Source organism: Protopterus annectens, chromosome 16.part0 (genome assembly GCF_019279795.1).
Source record: "Protopterus annectens isolate FY-2018-M chromosome 16.part0, PAN1.0, whole genome shotgun sequence".
Lineage (NCBI taxonomy): Eukaryota > Metazoa > Chordata > Ceratodontiformes > Protopteridae > Protopterus > Protopterus annectens.
Window position 1 is genome coordinate 629,010,171 of NC_056750.1, and position 20,622 is coordinate 629,030,792.

The 20,622-nt window shown below is 40.9% G+C and overlaps 1 protein-coding gene across 1 annotated transcript in view; it reads right to left on the minus strand.

Moving 5' to 3' along the window:
- The window catches only part of NGDN (neuroguidin), a 579,874-nt gene that overhangs the window by 458,165 nt on the left and 101,087 nt on the right, over positions 1-20,622 (minus strand). Inside the window, exon 3 of the mRNA XM_044058154.1 lies at positions 10,186-10,257. Coding sequence (XP_043914089.1) covers positions 10,186-10,257 — 72 coding nt within the window. The remainder of the gene's footprint in view (positions 1-10,185; positions 10,258-20,622) is intronic.

The window sequence follows — 20,622 nt, forward strand, 5'->3', positions numbered from 1 at the left end:
TCACTTACTTATTAGATATTGTGGATCTCTATGATCTTTGCACACCAATTAAAATTTTTTTCCTTCTTAATTTTTCCCCCTTTTTGGACTTACTAGCGTTTTTTTGGAATGAATGGTGAATTTAAGTCTCTCACTGCAAATGTGGTAGAAGTAGGTGAATATAAAATGTATAAATATACAGACAATGTGGAAACAAATTTGCTGCTTAGCAGAGGTTTACTTTTGCATATATTGACAATGTGGAAACAAATTTGCTGCTTAGCAGCGGTTTACTTTTGCATCAGCAAAGAAGGCTAATGTGGTGTATGTCCTAATATAATTAAAATTATTTGTATAGAAATTGAATTTTTCACCGATTTTTTTTTATAGTGACTCCTTAGGAAGCAATCTATTTATTGCTTTTTGGGCTATTAAGCATCCGTCAGTTCAAGACCTCCTGCATCTCCACAATCAAACAGCTGAGTGAACACTCCACTGTGATTTGTATATTTGCTGAAGCAGGTTCAGATCTGTGGTGCTAAAGACAGATTCATCATGTAATGACTACCCCTTTTCTGTAACAAATGTCCACGCCACAGCAAGCAATATGAGACACTATCTCCCTTTAAAAAGAAGTTAGACAACTGGATGGATATTCACAAATTCAGCCACAGCATGACTGGCCTATCTCTCATTGAAAAAGATGGGCAAGACCTTTGGATGGGTATTGATTGGCAGGGTGTAAATGGTGACATGGCCCAGATGCCTTGCATTTTCTAGGATTATATCAGGAGTATAACATATTTACTCACTGACTTTCAAAAGCATTAACTAAAACATATTAAACCTATTACACCCATTAACATCAATACCCATGATGACTGCTTCCATGAAGAGGTAGAATAGATCAATGAAGGAAACAAATCACGACAAAGATGTAAGGACATAGCTAAAGGTTGATCAGTTAATACAGAAGGTTAAGTTGCTGATACAAGATGGTTAACTACACATCATCTTTTGGCAGCATAACAGCACCTATAACTCATACCTGCGCACAATGTTGCACCATGGGATGGCAGAAAAAGTAGGACGCTTACAAAACTGCTATATGTATTGGCAAAAATCCCAGCTATTTATGACATTACTATAAGACATAGGAGCAGCCCAAATTTTAATAGGTTATAGTTACCCCATTACTACAAAAAACTATTTTATCAAATGTGCAAGGTAGCCATTTTTCACATAATATACAATGTAATAAAACATGTATTTTCCATGTAAAAAATTATTTCTCATAATTGTTTTAGATACTGAACAGTTTTCCTATACCAAAGTTATCTCAAATCAAGTATATTTTTCAATAATCATCTAAGAATGCAGTTTGTGAACAATTCTTTGAGAAAATGAAAATTCTCCGATTCGTAGCATAAAAGAAAGCATACCATTGTAAGATGGTCCCAAAAAGAACATGCACTGGATATGAAAAGACTCTGTTGCAGATTTCCTTCCCACATGTATATTTATTGACCTTTTCTTGGGGCAGACTACAGTAATGCCCCCACCAACCCACAGCAAAAACACAATTTGCAACATTAAGAAAATAACCAGACAAAGTTAATTGCCCCCACAAATGTGGTCAAATCACTGGACTGACTATAACAACAAATAGTGATGGAGTGTACTGCTGCAATAAAGACCTAAAAGTTGAGCGGGCTAAGTCCATCTTGATATTAATAACATTCTGACAACCTAGAGAGGCTGTCATAAAGCTGTGTAAGTAGAGGGCGCAACGTCTGTGCTGGATGCTGAGCGTTCCTGTGGCAGACATTCCAGGTGAAAAGACTATTGTAACACTGATCCAAATGAAGATTATCAAATGCTTCCTATGCGAACAGTGACCATAAAAGTAAAATGTACAAAATATTAATGGCTGGAGAAAAAGATTTGAAGCCTAACCACTTACTGAAGAGAGACCATGCTTGGTGTTTTAAATGTGCCTCTGTGAAGACTGGTAGAAAAGGGTGAAGGCTGCCAGCCTAGTCAAACAGAATCTGATACATAATTCTGGCATTTGTAAATATAAATGTAAACTACAGGCTTGTGTCTTAAATGTAAATAAAGAAATGCTGTTTCAATGATGTGGCAACATTGCCATCTGCTGTAAGGAAAACTAAGTCAAGCATTTCTTATTGGTTCTTTGAAATTAAAATTATTTATGCCTGTTCCTTTGAAGTTAGAATTTGGAGTTGATGAGTCTTGAGTAAGCATCCGGCCTATTGCTTTAAGGCTAAAGTTAATGACCAGAATTTACATGTGGAATGTCCTTTAAGAGTAAAAGAATGTAAATGCAGTTTCGTTGTGGCCTGGGAACCAGGAAAGTGTAAACAAATGATGTAATGTTTTATCAGAACTGCAGTTTCAATTTAAACAGCGAGAACCAGAAATTATTAAGCATTTTTGTCTTGACATCCAACTTCAGCACTGCCTGTTATCTTAAGTTATTTTAGAAGTATGTTTTCTTGTAGAAATAACTAGGACTATAAAGATTAGAATAGGTGTTTTTCTGTTATGTCAGAAATGTACTATGGAATTGTTTTAAGTTTCTGTGTGATCTCTGAACTCTTGAGTAGCACTGCGGTGTAGTAGTATTGTCTTGTGTTTTTCACATTTATTATTAAATATTTTTAAAACTTCTTAACTGTGGCTGGTTTATGTAGAGATAATTAAGCTCTAGAATACATTGCATGCTTATAAGTGATCCTGTAATAAGCCCTTCCAGAGGCTTAAGATTACTTAAGTTACACTACTACTGGATAATAATATTACACAGTAATAATTGGACACCCATTTAAGGGCCTTTGAGTAGCTGATAAATATTAGCTGGTGGTGGCAGTAATTACTACCGTATAGTCTGGGTAAAGGGAGTACAGCTGGAGAATATGTGTCAGCCTTTCTGAAGTTGTATAACTACTTATCTCAAAGTCTGTGTCTGTGTGTGTGTGTGTGTGTGTGTGTGTGTGTGTGTGTGTGTGTGTGTGTGTGTGTGTGTGTGTGTGTGTGTGTGTGTCAGCTACTTGGACAGGGACACGAAGCACTGGTTGGACAGAGAGTACTGGAGGTTAGCTTGCCAGCTAGGCTAAGATCTAGACCCTATAGCTGTGCCAGTGGGGAATCTTATTGGGGACCTGGAGAGCAAGGGAGAGACCACCCCAGACTGACTGTGATCTCTGTGTGCACTTAAGGGAAACTGTACTTTACTGTGTGTATTTGTTATCCTTTTCCCTTATATGAGATGCCCTCTCTGGTATTAGTGGTGAGGATTGATGCTCCTTGATTGCTGGGCCAAGGCGCAGGCATCACATGTGGTTTGCAGTGGTGGGATCCACTTCACATTTGTGGTGGCGGTGGATATCCACATCACATATTAGTTAGCAAATACTAATTGGCTTGTAGTGGTGGGGGTAGAGTGAATCCTGTAGCTTATCTACAGTGATCTCTGAATGTGTTTTGTACTCTAAAACAGCCACACAGTGAATACTCAGAGTTCAGATCACAACTGTTTTAATTCTTTTGTTAGCTTAGTTAGTCAGGGTGAGCAGGCAGCATGTCAGCAGAGGAGTATGGAAAGCTGACAAGGAGCCAGCTCGTGGAGATGTGCCAGGTCAGGGGACTGGTGCATAGAAATCTGACTAAGGCATACCTAATTGCAGCCTTGGTTACAGCTGCATCAGAAAACAGCATCCAGGACGACAATCAGTCTTGCAGTGGAGATATAATATTCTCGGAGAATGGACAGCTCAACCTTTCTGCGAAGGACAATCAGACTGGCAGTGGAGATGCAATATATTCAGAGAATGGACAGCTCAAACTTTCTGCAGTGGACTTAAAAAGAGACTTGAGTTGGTGGCCAGGCGTTTGGAGATAGAAGCCAAAGAAAAAGAGCATCAGAGGAGATATGAAAGGGAAATGCTGACTTCACCAGAATCATGGAGGTAATGGAGAAGGGAGTAACTGGACCCCAGAAGCACAAGTCAGTAAATGTCTTCTGCGATTTAAAGAGGGGGATAATTTTGATAGTTTCATGCATATGTTTGAAAGGGTATGCTAACAGTATAGTATTGACCAAAGGATCTGGGTACAGTTCCTGATGCCCTTACTCCATGGGAAAGCTGTAACTTTTTTATCAAAAATGCCTTACTCTGTCCGTTTTGATTATACTGCTGTACAAAATGTCTTTTAGAATGTTTTAAGCTAACACCTGAAATGTATAGGAAAAAGTTTTGTGAGCATAGACGCAAGACAGATGAAAATGTATGTGAATATGTTGCTAAACTGAGCACTTATTTTCATAGCTGGGTGAGTGGATGTCAGGTCACCACTTCTGAAGGCTGGCAGACCTTTTGGTTATGGAACAAGCCCCTTAGCACTTTGCCTGAGGACATGAGGATCTGGTTAGCTGATAAACAATGTGCTACTTCAGATGAGTTGGGGAAGAAGAGAGACCTATACCTGGCAAGCAGGGCAGCCCTGCACATGAAGGGGTCCCCCAGTACTGCTCATGGGTCTAAAGGAACCCATGGTGGGTAGCACAGACTGCCACAACAGAATCTGCCAGTAGGGGAAGCCACTAGTCCAGGTACAAGTCCAGGAGCTAGGGTTAAATGTTTTGAATGCAACCAGTGGGGCCATGTGGCATACAGGTGTCCACAGAGGCAAGGTGGGGAAACCAAAGGTGAGGGAGGCAGTAACTGGGAAAGACAAAATGCCAACAGTAGGTTGTCTTGAGACAACAGGGGTACTAAACTACCATCCTGTAGATGTCCTGAGAGGGAAGGATTTGGATGAGGCAGTACCATGTACTTATGCAGTTACACGCAGTGAGGCTAGGAGACAAGCATGTGGATCTGGTAGCCTGGGGGAGATCCAGACAGACTGCATACCTGCAGCCAGGACTGGCGAGGTGGTTACTTCAGGAAGGGAGCTACGCTGTAGCAGTGAGACTGAAGGTGACACACAGCTGCTTGTGGGTACTGATGTTCCCTTGGAAAGGGTAACTGCAAAGGTAGAGGTGAATAGTAGTACCCAGGCTGACAGTGAAACACCACTGTCAGAGAATGCCAGATTTCCTGTGGAAGGGGAGTTGGGAAGAGTTACAAGGAGAGAGTTGAGACAGGCTCATCTCTCAGACCCCACATTGTAAGGCTTAGGCAGGTAGCTAGGGAGGCACCTGATTCTGAAGGGAAGAAGGAATCTGTATAGTGGGACAAAGGGTTACTGTACAGAGTGTGGACTTGAGGGAGGACTAGAAGGCAAGAGAGTAAAGAAGTTGGTAGTGCCTAGAGCCTACCATCTGGCGCTTCTAGCCATAGCCCATAATATTCCCTTTGCAGGTCATATGGGCAAAAAACGTACAGAGAGGCGTATTATGCAGAACTTCTATTGGCCTGGAATTTCCAGAGATGTAACAGGGTACTGCAGGACCTGTGAGCAGTGCCAAAAGGTAGGTAAGGCAGGAGACAGCTCCTTTGATGCCTTTGACTGTGACTGAGGAGCCATTTCAGAGGGTAACTATGGATATTGTGGGTCCTCTGAGTACCTCAAGTTCCACAGGGAAAAAAGTATATCCTAGTGCTACTGGATTATGCTACAAGATACCCTGAGGCAGTGGCTTTGTCTTCCATTGAGGCAGTGAAGGTGACAAATGCTTTGTTACGAGATTTTCAGCAGGGTAGGTTTCCCAAAAGAAATACAGACTGACCGAGATGCCAATTTCATGTCAGACCTGCTGGCTTGTCTGTGGAAGTCCTGTGGGGTGAAGCACATGAAGACCACCCCCTACTGTCCCCAGACTAATGGTCTTGTTGAGAGGTTAAACTCTACAATAAAGTCAATGCTACAGGCATTTGCAGATCAGTTTAAGAGGGAGTGGGACAAATATTTTCCCTATTTGTTTGCTTACAGAGAGGTTCCCCAGGAATCCACAGGTTTTTCACCCTTTGAGTTGCTGTATGGGCATAGGGCGAGAGGACCTCTAGATTTAATTCGAGATGAGTGGGAAGGTGAGTGTGAGTCTTACAAGGAGTCTGTTGTGGCATATGTCCTAAACCTCAGGACAAGGCTCAGGGAACTCATGGGCTTGGCCCAGGAGAACCTTGCAGATGCCCAACAGAAAAAGGTGTGGTATGACAGGAATGTTCGAGCTAGAGAATATGCTGTGGGGCAGCAGGTAATGGTTCTCATTCCTGTCAGACACAACAAACTGCAAGCAGCTTGGGAGGGTCCCTACAACGTGGTAAGAAAGGTAAGTGATATTAACTACATGGTGGAACTGCTAGGCAGATGGCAGGGGCACAAATTGTACCATGTTAACATGATGAAACCTTACCATGATAGGGAGGCCCTTGTGCTGAGCATTTGCAGTGGATTGCAGGAGGAGACTGAGGGAGATCTGGGGACTGATCTCATCAGTGAGGCTCGGGTTGACACCTCAGTGGAAGGGGCAGTAATATCCCAGCAGCTATCTCCTACCCAGGTTCGAGAAATCCGAGCAGTGTTGCAGGAATTTGGGGACACGTTCACTGGGAAACCAGGGTGCACCCACCTGGTGCAGCACCAGGTGGCTACAGGACCCCAAAGGCCTATTAGGCAGGCCCCTTATAGGGTGCCTGAGAGTGTCAGACAGACTCTGAGGGAGGAGGTACAGGAGATGTTGGAACTTGGGGTGATTCAGGAGTCCAGCAGTCCCTGGGGCTCCCCAGTGGTGCTGGTGACAAAGAGGGATGGCAGCACCAGGTTGTGTGTGGATTACAGGAAATGAAAATAGTCACACAGAGTTGGATGCTAACCCCATGTCTAGGACAGACGAGGCCCTACAGCAGCTGAGTGGGGCTAAGTATCTTACAACCATTGCTCTTACCAAGGGTTATTGGCAGGTGTTTTTGACTCCCAGTGCTATACAAAAGTCAGCCTTTGTGACTCCTTCTGGTTTGTATGAGTTCACAAAGATGCTCTTTGGGATAAAGAATGCCCCAGCGACTTTCCAGAGGCTGGTGGATAATATCCTAGTAGTAGCAGGTGGGTTTGCCCTTGCTTACCTAGATGATATTGCCACCTACAGACATTCCTGGCCAGAGCACCTTGAGCATGTCAGGGAGGTGCTGGGCAGACTACAGAGGGCAGGGATGACCATTAAGCTGAGCAAATGTCAGATGGGTATGGCAGAGGTCTCCTACCTAGGACATAGAGCAGGGAGTGGTAAGATAAGGCCAGAACCTGCCAAAGTGGAAGCCATTCAGGCATGGCCTGCACCTGTTACTAAGAAGCAGGCAAGGGCATTTTTAGGGACAGCAGGGTACTACAGAAAATTCACCCCGGTTACAGTACCATAGCTGTTCCCCTCACAGACCTGACAAGGAAGAACAGGCCAGATAAGGTAGTGTGGACCCCAGCATGTGAGCAGGCATTCCAGAAGCTTTGGGAGGACCCCCTGTGTTAGCCAGTCCAGATTACAGCAAAGAATTTGTTGTGCAGGTGGATGCTTCAAACCACGGGGTGGGGGCTGTACTTAGCCAGATGTCTTCAGAGGGGGAAGAGCACCCAGTGGTTTATCAGAGTCACAGGCTCCAACCCAGGGAGGAAAGCTATGCAGCTGTAGAAAAAGAATGTCTAGCCATAGTGTGGGCACTGCAAAAACTTCAGCCTTATCTGTATGGAAGAAAATTCACAGTAATGACAGATCACAACCCTCTAACATGGTTAAACAGTACCAGTCAGCAAAATGCCAAGTTGCTAAGATGGAGCCTGTGGTTGCAAGCAAATGTCAGTTCAGCACCGCAGTGGAAGTAGCAATGGCAATGCAGATGGGCTCTCAAGTCAGGGAATGGGGTGAGGTAAACTCAGACTTAACCCTCTCAAGTGGCGTTTATCAAGGGTTACTCGAAAAACTAGCTTGAGTTCTCCGGGGGAGGGGGGGTGAAGACTGGTAGAGAAGGGGTGAAGGCTGCCAACCTAGTCAAATAGAATTTGATACATAATTCTGGCATTTGTAAATATAAATGTAAAATACAGGCTTGTGTCTTAAATGTAAAGAAATGCTGTTTCAACAATGTGGCAGCATTGCCATCTGCTGTAAGGAAAACTAATTCAAGCATTTCTTACTGGTCCTTTGAAATTAAAATTACTTTATGTCTGTTCCTTTGAAGTTAGAATTTGGAGTAGATGAGTCTGGGGTAAGCATCCTGCCTATTGTTTTAAGGCTAAAGTTAATGGGCCAGAATTTACATGTGGAATGTCCTTCATTGCTCTAAGTGTAAAAGAATGTAAATGCAGTTTCGGTGTGGCCTGGGAACCAGGAAAGTGTAAACAAATGATATAATGTTTTATCAGAACTGCAGTTTCAATTTAAACAGTGAGAACCAGAAATTAAGCATTTTTGTCTTGATATCCAACCTCAGCACTGCTTGTTGTCTTAAGATATTTTAGAAGCACGTTTTCTTGTAGAAATAGCTAGGACTATAAAGATTAGACTAGGTGTTTTTCTGTTATGTCAGAACTGTACTACGGAATTATTTTGCATTTCTGTGTGATCTCTGAACTCTTGAGTAGCACTTTGGTGTAGTAGTATTGTCTTGTGTTTTTAGTATTTATTATTAAATATTTTTAAAACCTCTTAACTGTGGCTGGTTTATGTAGAGATAATTAAGCTCTAGAGTACACTGCCTGCTTATAAGTGATCCTGTAATAAGCCCTTCCAAAGCCTTAAGAGTGCTTAAGTTACACTACTATTGGAAAATAATATTGCACAGTAATAACTGGACACCCTTTTAACGGCCTTTGAGTAGCTGATAAATATTAGCTGATGGTGGCAACACTTACTACCGTATAGTCTGGGTAAAGGGGGCACAGCTGGAGAATCTGTGTCAGCCTTTCCCAGGAGTGTCTGTGAAGTTGTATAAATACTTATCTCAAAGTGTGTGTGTGTGTCAGCTGCTTGGGCTGGGACACGAAGCACTGGTTGGACAGAGAGGGTACTGTAGGTTAGCTTGCCAGCTAGGCTGAGATCTGGACCCTATAGCTGTGCCAGTGGGGAGTCTTATTGGGGACCTGGGGAGCAAGGGAGCAACCAGCCCCAGACTGACTGTGATCTCTGTGTGCACTTAAGGGAAATTGTACTTTACTGTGTGTATTTGTTATCCTTTCCTTTTATATGAGATGCCCTCTCTGGTGTTAGTGGTAAGGATTGATGCTCCTTGATTGCTGGGCCAGGGCATGGGCGTCACAACCTCAAAGAAGCTACTTCAAACCGATGTTTGTATAACTTCACTCTGACTGAAATATGATGGAGACACTCTGCTAACCGGCTAAAAACTAAAAGTTAAATTCAATTATTTTCTCTTGATAAATATGTCTTTATTCCTTGGATATACATGCTGCAATCACTTGGCAAGTCACAGTGTTAAAATCAACTTTTATATAACTTAAAACTGTTTATGAAATTAAGACTTGTGCTACTGCAGTACTAGTGCTCACTATTAACAGTCAGCACCTTGCACACTGCTGCTTAATTCCAAACACTTCTTTGCTTGCTTACATACTTGATGATAGCTATCGGGGATAGCTACAATACTAAGATGCACAGCATTATTTCCCTGTGATCATAAAAATGAATGTTGACTATATGATCTGCATACCCCACTGATTCAGCATACTGAGTGGCACTTGATATAGTATCTTACCACGAGCAACCACCCAACCCCACTGTCACTCTACCCCCCCCCCCCCAAGTCTCGCACAGTGATCTCAGATCATCTCATGGTGGTTACTGTACTAAATCGGTCCCCCTCCCCCAAGTTGTACTCATTCCCATTACCTTCTGATAAAAAGTATCAGAGAGGAAAGGGAACTTCACAGGTCTATGACTGCTTCTACAAGTGTTTCATAAGTAAACATTTTTATTTACATGACAGTATATGCAAACATCACGGTTGCACACATAAGCATAGAAGATGAATTTACCCAAATATCACATACACTGATAAACGCCACAGAAGTCTAATCCTCCAAGAATCCAAAGCTATGTATTCTGTACATATGAAACACTTTTTAGATTTTCTGTAATATTTGTTCTATTCATTTCAATAACTTGTTAAATGGTTGTCTAATGGAATGATTTAAATATGAAAGAATATCGTTACTGTTTTATTTTACCTTAGTAGTGGCATATACCCCTTCATGAACACGCTTCATCAAACCCTGTACATGAGCTGTAACAGCCATCACCTAAAAGAACAAAACAGCTGAGAATAAAATTCAGAACTTTACAATTTATATCCATTAATACTGGCAATACTACAGAAACAAAATCAAGCAAGCAGAACTGTACAGAATGAAAACTACTAGGTTCAGCCTCAGTTAGATTACATTTTAGTCTGCTGATGATACATGCCATCTATTGGAAAATAATTAATGCTAAACCAGACAGGATACACTTCTTAAACTTCTATGTTTTTAAAATGCAGATGTCCAACAACCTACTTTTTTGATCCCAAACATCTCAATGATGTTGCTTAGATGGCTTTCTACAGCAAACAAGTCATATAATACAAGTCATGAAATGCTCATATCCTCTATGTAATGACTGGCCCACAATCCTGCATCCTTTTCAGTTAGGACCAGAGGTGAAGGTGTACCTTCAAAGTTTGAGGGGGTTCTCTTACCCCTGGATTCTGTACTTCAAAAGAACACTAGGAATGATTTCTGACACTACACTGGTGGTATTTATCACAACCACTAGCAACACAAAAAAATGCAATGTGAGCACCGATTTTTACATTCAAACAGCATACTGTTTTCATACATTTCTTAACCATGTGAGACTACTGGACACAAATGTTCCTTTTCAGTAGTGACTTGGGAGCACTGTCTGATTACTTCACTTGCTCAAAGTCGCAAAGCAGGCAAACACAGGAGGAAGGACTTGAACCCTGTACCCTTGTCTACAGGAATTAAATCATTAACAGCTCAGACTCAATCTTGTGTGTGCTGCCAGCTGCTAAATGGCAAGCTCCATCAACCCATGCGAGACTTGCTCTCCACCTTCTTACTTATGCACACAAACTTCAGAAATGTACAACCGTAAAGTACAAATGCTATGAAAAGAATAACTTGATCCCACACTCTATTTACAATATTTTGTCAGCAACAATATACTCTCCACAGGCACTCCATCACTGACCAGATATAAAAAAAACAGGTCACAAGAAAAACAGAAACCAAGTTTCAGACAAACGTATGACAATTGGTTGACCTTGTTTATACATACCTAGTTATAGTTATTGTGACAAAAGAGGTACTGACACAGCACAGCTAGCTGGAATTTTGTAAATAATTGTGTGTCACTTGTGAATATCAAACTAATTTATATAAGATGCTCCTGTTACAAATGTATTAAAACTGTATGTTGTGTATATCAAAGTGCTCTGTGCAGATGTTTGTGTTGAAAAAATATTTGTAAAGTGGTCTGTTTAAAGTGTATTCACAGTGTGCCCTACTGGAAGAGAACAGTAATGTACCTGCAGGATTGTAACTGTTTAAATGTACATGTTTAACAGAGGAAACTGGAGGGTTAACCTCAGCCCAGCAAACGTTAGAAAAATATATGAAATTAAATCACTTTATAGTCTAGGCCATAAAAGATGAATGCAGCCAGAGACACACAGTCTGTACTAGGAAGCTTTCTGTATTGTCTTTGGGTGAACTAATTTCTACTTTGGAAGCATGAAGGAATGCAACTGTTTCATCACTTCCAGCACCTGCCAAAGATCTGAGTAAAAGGCCTTGTCTGGGTATTTTTGCAGGCAGATGCTAAATACTGCCAGCTTCCTGCAGTAGGGGGGGGGGTTGCCTGGTGTAGATCAGTGTGCATGTACCTTTAAGAAGCTTTCCATGGGCTTACAGACGTGTATAAATACTGAGCATGTGCAAGCTAGACTGCCATTTTGTAGAGAGCTGTTGAGATGCAGGTATGCACGTATGTGTTAGTCTATCAGTTTCTTTATATTTTATGTTGCTGCTATCCATCCTGATGTGTTTATATGTAATAAAGCATATAAATGACCTACCCAGCATGTTCATCTTGTTTGATGACAGAGGAAGGGCAACATGGTGTCAGAATGGGATCCAGGATCCAGAATCAAGACCAAGTGGCACTCTATTAATGTTGGAGGAATATAAAGGAAAGGATCATCCCTACTACAGGGTCAGAAATGAATTCTAGGTACTAACACTTGCTTAAATGATTTCTTACACAAAGAATAAGAAACAAAACACTCAGAACACTCAAAAAAACAAATTTTTAGTTACACGAAATGTCCACAACTGCAACATATTGATAAAAATATTTGAAATCGTTATGAAAATGTCTGAAACAATATCCAAATCACATAAAATGTATAAAACAAGGAAAATGACTGCATTTTTTTATGTACTACTTTTTCACATTAAGTAAAGCTATTCAAGATATCCGAAGTGTAAAGTGTTTGCAAGTTTATGCAGTATTACAGTACAGTTATTTTACAAAATAAAGCCATTTCAAAGCATAGTTCACGAAGTACAGTATTTCAAAGAGTTTACTATGCATTTGAATGTTATTTCAAGTAACTGTGTGTGTGCATATTCGCACATAATTACAAGGATCATTTTGCAGTGTGCAATTTGTTGGCATGGCAGAAGGCTTTCACAGAACAGCGCCACTTGTATTTTATAATAATACTGCAGAGAACAGGAGTGTTTGAGCAAGAGTACAGTATTTTCATACAAGCAGCATTTTCTGAAGAGATGCATGTACTAAGGCATTTATTCTACTTAATTTAGCTGTTCAGAAGACACAGAAAGAGAGCATTCATTTGTGTATGCACCTGTTGTGCATGCAGGTGAGGGGGAAGACTGCCATATAGTGGTACTGGCTGAAACAAGGGAAGACCCAGAGTGCTTAAAACGTAAATTCTGAGACATGTGTAAACCTCAAATTAATACTACAATAGAAAGCCACTTGTTTTATACAAGGGAGCAAAAGCCTGATGAAACGTTTGCAGCATACATAACTGACTTGAGAAATAAGGCTAAAATGTGCAGATTTGGTGATTTAGGGGATGAGTTGATAAAGACATACTTGTGTGTGGTATTAAAGATGATGCTGTGAGAAAGACTTTGCTTCGAGACAGTGATTTAACTTTGAACAGGTCCATAGAGATTTGTCAGATACACGAGCTCACAGAAGAGCACACAAATATGCTTATAAATGAGAAATGCATGCTTCCAGTAAATTCTAAATCTAATGTTGATAATATGCAGCATGTGGTTAAAAGAAACAGGTTGAAGCACACAGTAGCTACTGTCAGTCCTGCAGCAGTCCCTGGGGAACCCCATAGCTTTCTAGCAAATGCCAGAGCAAGCACAGTCAGTAAAGCACAAAAGTGAGTCCGCAAACTCAAAGCATGTGCCCTCACACCTAGCATCATAATTAACTGTCGCAATTCTGGTGGCAGTCATGTATCTAAAAAGAGGAAGGTGCTTAGCTTTTGGTCAGCAGTGCCATAGATGTAAAAAGTGGAGGCAATTCCAAAGACTTTGTAAATCAAAAGATGTACATTCTTTTATTAAGTAAACGTTCAAAGAGACAAGTTGATCAATTAGAAAGCTATGACCCTACTTTTTATGTTGATGGTGTGTCTGTGCTTTAATGAAACAGTCAATGCAGTAGATTTGTGGGCAAAGAATGAAGTAACTTGCACTGTTCGGATTAATGGGAGACCCATAGAGCTCAAAGTTGATACAAGTTCAAAGTGTAATGTCATGTCAGCAGAAACATTTGCTAGAGTATGTGCTGGCGAGAAGCTTGATTTGGCAAACTGTGCAAAGCTTGTTGCTTACGGTGGTGAAGAAATTCAGACTGAAGGCTCAGTAGTGTTCTCATTTTACTCTGTTGGAAACAGCTATGAGTTGCAATTTTACATAGTCAAAAGGCATGTACAGCCATTATTAGGCCTCAGAGACAGTTTGAAAATGGGACTACTTTCATTTAATAACAAAGTCCACCATGTAAACTTAAAAGACAACTGCTCTAATTTTGCCCATACTATTTTTTCTACCTATGAAGATCTTTTCGCAGACAACCTAGGCAAACTCAGGTCTACATGAGAACACCGAACATTCAAAATGTCGAGTGTTCTAATATCGAACCTTAGGAATCGAAAATTGAAAACATTGAACATTCAGAATAACAAATTTTTTCTTAGGGTAAAAATGTGCTGTTCCAAAGCACATACACACAACACAAGCACACCAAACAAACAGCAATTCACACACATACACCTAAACTCGTACACCTAACCCTACAGTAAACTATACATACACCACTAACTATCCACTTACCTTAACCCAAACCTTAACCCTAACGTCCGTCACTATTGCACAGTCACCTCACCCGCACCCTAACTCACCTACCCTGCCCTAACCCTCACTTCCACACAATCGCACACTTACCTGAAACGGACAACCAAATTCTTTCCCTAGGAAAAAATTCGGTTTTCTGTTTCTTCGATATTTTTCAGCATTCGCTGAAAACGGGTCGATATTAGAACACCCGAAATTTTGAACATTCGGTGGCATAATATAGACCTGGCAAACTCTCAGTTGTGTACTCCATGGAGCTGGACCCTGAAGTCAGCCCAGTTGTCATACCTGCCTGGAAAGTTCCAGTTGCTATGCTGAACAGAGTTCAAAGCAGAACTACACAAAAAGGTGTAGCAAGGTGTGATTTGTCCAGAAGAACCACCTTCTGAATGGGTATCTTCCATGGTGGCAGCTCATAAGAAAAGCTCAGATGATATCAGAATATGTATTGAGCTACAAGATTTGAACAAAGCACTAAAATGACATCATCCAATGTGTACAGTCAAAGAAGTTGCTGCTCTTATGCCAAGTGCCACTGTTTTTTTTTTTTTGGCTTGGGTGCAGAGAGTTTATTTTGGCAAATTTTGCTGGACCGAAAATCTTCGCTGCTAACTACCTTCGGTACTCCTTTTGGCAGGTACAGATTTTTGAGAATGCCATTTGGGATAAATTCTGCCAGTGAAGTTCTCCAGTGTCCAATGGAACAAATTTTTTCGGGTTATCTGTGTGCTATTATAGTAGATGATATTCTTGTTAGAGGTAATGATGAAGTCGAACATGACAGAAACCTAAAGAAATTTCTGGAAAGAGCATGTGAAATGAATCATAAGCTGAAGCCTCAGAAGTGCAAATTCAGGCTACGAGAAGTTACTTATGTTGGTAATTTATTTACCAGTTCAGGCTTACGACCAGATCCTTCCAAGCAAACGGCAATTCTTGAGATGCCACCTCCAGACAATGTTCAAGCCCTACAACGTTTTCTTGGCATGGTTAAATAAGACTTCAGCCAACTTTTAGTGCCACTCAGAGAGTTGACATACAAAGATGTATCCTGGTCCTGGTTAGAATAACACCAAAGGGCATTTGATGTCCACAAAGATGTATCCTGGTCCTGGTTAGAATAACACCAAAGGGCATTTGATGTCCTGAAAAAGAGAATTCCCAGTCCACCTACTTTAAGATACTATAATGTTCACAAACCAGTAACTCTTTCTTGCGATGGTTCAAAGTTTGGCCTTGGTGCAGTCATTCTTCAAGAGGGTACACCAGTAGCTTATGCATCCAGAACTCTAACCCAGACCGAGATGCAGTATGCACAGATAAAGAACTCTTGGCAATTGTGTCTGCATGTCTGAAGTTCCATGATTTATGGACTACCTATTCAAATCAAAACTGATCACCAACCTCTATTCCCTATTTTGAGAAAGCCTATGCATACATCTCCTGCTAGACTGCAATGTTGAAATTGCAACAGTATAATTTCAATCTTGTCTACACAAAAGGCAAACTTCATTATCTTGCTGATGTTTTATCCAGAGCACCCAGAAATACCACTGAACAGCATGAAAGTGAGCAACTTGATTTTGAAGTCATGGAAGTGCGAAATCTTTCTTCCACACATCTTGATGAGCTTAGACGTCACACAGCTTCAGATCGAATTCTTCAGAAGCTCATCCTCTATCAGTCAAGGATGGTCGTTAAAACAATCTCATTTACCTCATGACCTGCAAACATATTTTCCTTACAGAGATGAGATTTTGTTTGACAATGGCATCATCGTGAAAGGTCTAAAAGTGATTGTTCCAAAGTCCTTGCCACAAGAGTATATTACCATCTTGCATCATGGTCACCCAGGAACTGATTCTACCAAAAGAAGGGTGAGAGGACTAGTATTTTGGCCTTGTATGTCAAAGGATACTGAAAGAATACTTTCATCTTGTTCTGTATGTAATAGCACTAAGCCACATCAACAGAAAGAACCACTTCAGCATAACCAGATTCCTGAACTACCTTGGTTGACAGTAGCTATAGACATTTTAGAATGGAATGGTCAACATTACTTGGTGTTAGTAGACTCATTCAAATTGGTTTGAGATTGACCTGCTTCCTAATCTAGCATCCAGTACTGTCATTACTAAATTGAAGTGCCATTTTGCAGTCCATTGTAGTCCGCACAAAGTTATTTCCGACAATGGTACACAGTTTACAAGCCAGCAGTTCAAGAGATTTGCTGAAGAGTGGGACTTTATTCATGTTATGAGTAGCCCTGAGTACCCACAGTCAAATAGTTTGGCAGAACGTGCAGTTCAAACTGCAAAACCATTATTAAAGAAGTTGAAATGAGACAATAGTGATGCTTTTCTAAAACTCCTGAAGCTAAGAAATGTTCCTCCTGATAAACATCTTGGTTCACCTGCTCAGAAACTTTTGTTGAGACAAACCAGAACCACACTACCAATCAGTAGGTTCCCTGAGCTAAGAACAACAAAGCAGTGAAAGCTCAACTTATGAAAAGGCATTTGTCCCAGAAGACCTATTATGATAAGACCAGTAAATTGCTCAATCCATTGCAAGAAGGGGAGATGGTGAGGATGCAGACAGCAAAATATTTGGATCGGATGGGAGTCGTGAAAAGTGTATGTCCAGAGCAGAGACTGTACATTGTGGATTCACAAGCAGTTAAATTTAGGGGAATTGGAAACATTTAGTACTGATGCCCGAGGCAGAATTGCAGCATCTTGCCTGTGATAAAGACACGACATCTCAGAGAGTCATCTAGTGTTCTAGTTCCAGAAGACATTCCAGTAAATATCCCTGTTCCTAAGAAGATTCTCAAGAGACCTCAAGCAGATTGTTCACCAATGACTGTCCCTGTTGCTAAACCCAGTCCTAACTACTACATTACTAGATCCATTCGCATTTCCAGACCATGTTCCAGATGCACAGCAACTTGTACATGTATGTTGTGTTTATTTCTTAGTGTCTGTATAACTGCATGCCTATTAAAATGTTATTGCTATTGTAAGACAATTTACTAAAGAGGGAGGATGTAGATCAGTGTTTATGTACATTTAAGAAACTTTCCATTTGCACATGTGTATAAATACTGAGCACATGCAAGCTAGACTGCCATTTTGTAGTGAGCTGTTGAGAGGTAAGCATGCATGTATGTGTTAGTCTGTCAGTTAATTTATATGTTATGTTGCTGCTATCCATCTTGATGTGTTTTTGTGTAATAAATCATACAAACTACCCCACCTGTGTTTCTGTGTAATAAATCACACAAACTACCCCACCTGTGTTTCTGTGTAATAAAGCATACAAACTACCCCACCTGTTCTTCTATGTAATAAAGCATACAGGCAAACTACCCCACCTGTTTGTCTTGTATGATAACAGAGGACGAGCAACATCTGTGAACTAGAAGTCAGATGAAAATAAGTGATATCATTCTGCAAGCTATCCCAGCAGTAATGCTGGAGATATTTTGAGAAGTCTCTTAATGAGAGAGAGCATTCGGCACTCTGTCTTGGACCGGACAACAACAATAAGAACCATTCACCTCATCTGCCTTACTCTAAGTAAGTTACTAGGTAATAGTGTAATTCTCTTAGATTCATTCAGGAATATAGTGAAGCTTAGTTTAGGTGTGTGTGTGTGTGTGTGTGTGTGTGTGTGTGTGTGTGTGTGTGTGTGAGCTTGTACTGTAATGTTATTTTAAATATTTCCTGTGGTTTTGAACTCTGATGTCACTGTGAATATATATTTAGTATTGTCTTGTTCTTTTATTTATTATTAAATGTATTTCAACCTTTCATTGTGGCTGATCTCTGTAGAGATATCTAAGTTTTGAGAGTACTTGCATATTTATTTGGTGACCCTGTGTGGGGTACTCCTAACAGCCTTGCTCTTGGTCAAATTACCATTTGTATTAATATTACACAGTAAAATTGGTCACCCTTTGATAAGGGCTTTAAAGTAGCTGTCAAGGAATGACTGGTGCACTGGAAGCTACCGTATAGTCTGGGCAGAAGGGGGCAATGTGTGTGTGTGTGTGTGTGTGTGTGTGTGTGTGTGTGTGTGTGTGTGCGTGTCAGCTACTTGGGCAGAGAAGTGAAGCACTGGTTAGACAGAGAGGGTGCTGGAGGTCTTGGTTTGGTCACTCGGCTGAGATCTCAACTCTTTAGCTGTGCCAGTGGGGAGTCTTATTGGGGATCTGGAGAAAGAGGAAGAAACCAGCCCCTGACTGACTGTTGTCTCTGTGTTGCTCTTAAGAGAAATTGCACTTGATGCAGAGAGCTGCATCTGGAAATACTGTGTGTGTACCGGTTATCCTCACAGTGAGCAGCCCCCCCCCCCCCCCCCAACAGCTGCCAGTGGTGAGGATTGAGGCTCCTTGATTTCTGGTCCAGTGGTGGGTCGTCACAGTCATAAAACAGAAGTTTCAGAGTAGATAAACAAGCAAAAAACCTCATGAATCCCACAAGCTGACAAAAAAAGGCAAATAGAAAGCAAACTCTGCTAACATATCGAAGTCCATCAAAAACAACTGATGAGAGAATCACGAAAATGTAAATACCATTGTGAGATTCTCAGTGCCATAACAAATCTAAAATAAAAAACGATCACTCTTTCAAGTGTTACAGTTATGGTAACTTTACACACAAATGGGACATCTTCATCAGAAGGAAGAAGGTAAGCATATTCATGGGAAAGACAGTTACAAGACTGCCTGCACTACAGCATTGCCAATACAGCCAGTCATACTCCTGGACTGTGCTTCTAAGCCATACTGTTTTGTGAAAGTTTATACAATCATCCAAGTGGCAGCTTTTCAGAAGCTCATCCTCTATCAGTCAAGGATGGTCGTTAAAACAATCTCATTTACCTCATGACCTGCAACCATATTTTCCTTATAGAGATGAGATTTTGTTTGACAATGGCATCATCGTGAAAGGTCTAAAAGTGATTGTTCCAAAGTCCTTGCGACAAGAGTATATTACCATCTTGCATCATGGTCACCCAGGAACTGATTCTACCAAAAGAAGGGCGAGATGACTAGTATTTTGGCCTTGTATGTCAAAGGATACTGAAAGAATACTTGCATCTTGTTCTGTATGTAACAGCACGAAGCCACATCAACAGAAAGAACCACTTCAGCATAACCAGATTCCTGAACTACCTTGGTTGACAGTAGCTATAGACATTTTAGAATGGAATGGTCAACATTACTTGGTGTTAGTAGACTCATTCAAATTGGTTTGAGATTGACCTGCTTCCTAATCTAGCATCCAGTACTGTCATTACTAAATTGAAGTGCCATTTTGCAGTCCATTGTAGTCCGCACAAAGTTATTTCCGACAAGGGTACACAGTTTACAAGCCAGCAGTTCAAGAGATTTGCTGAAGAGTGGGACTTTATTCATGTTATGAGTAGCCCTGAGTACCCACAGTCAAATAGTTTGGCAGAACGTGCAGTTCAAAGTGCGAAACCATTATTAAAGAAGTTGAAATGAGACAATAGTGATGCTTTTCTAAAACTCCTGAATCTAAGAAATGTTCCTCCTGATAAACATCTTGGTTCACCTGCTCAGAGACTTTTGTTGAGACAAACCAGAACCACACTACCAATCAGTAGATTCCCTGAGCTAAGAACAACAAAGCAGTGAAAGCTCAACTTATGAAAAGGCATTTGTCCCAGAAGACCTATTATGATAAGACCAGTAAATTGCTCAATCCATTGCAAGAAGGGGAGATGGTGAGGATGCAGACAGCAAAATATTTGGATCGGATGGGAGTCGTGAAAAGTGTATGTCCAGAGCAGAGACTGTACATTGTGGATTCACAAGCAGTTAAATTTAGGGGAATTGGAAACATTTAGTACTGATGCCCGAGGCAGAATTGCAGCATCTTGCCTGTGATAAAGACACTACATCTCAGAGAGTCATCTAGTGTTCTAGTTCCAGAAGACATTCCAGTAAATATCCCTGTTCCTAAGAAGATTCTCAAGAGACCTCAAGCAGATTGTTCACCAATGACTGTCCCTGTTGCTAAACCCAGTCCTAACTACTACATTACTAGATCCATTCGCATTTCCAGACCATGGTCCAGATGCACAGCAACTTGTACATGTATGTTGTGTTTATTTCTTAGTGTCTGTATAACTGCATGCCTATTAAAATGTTATTGCTAT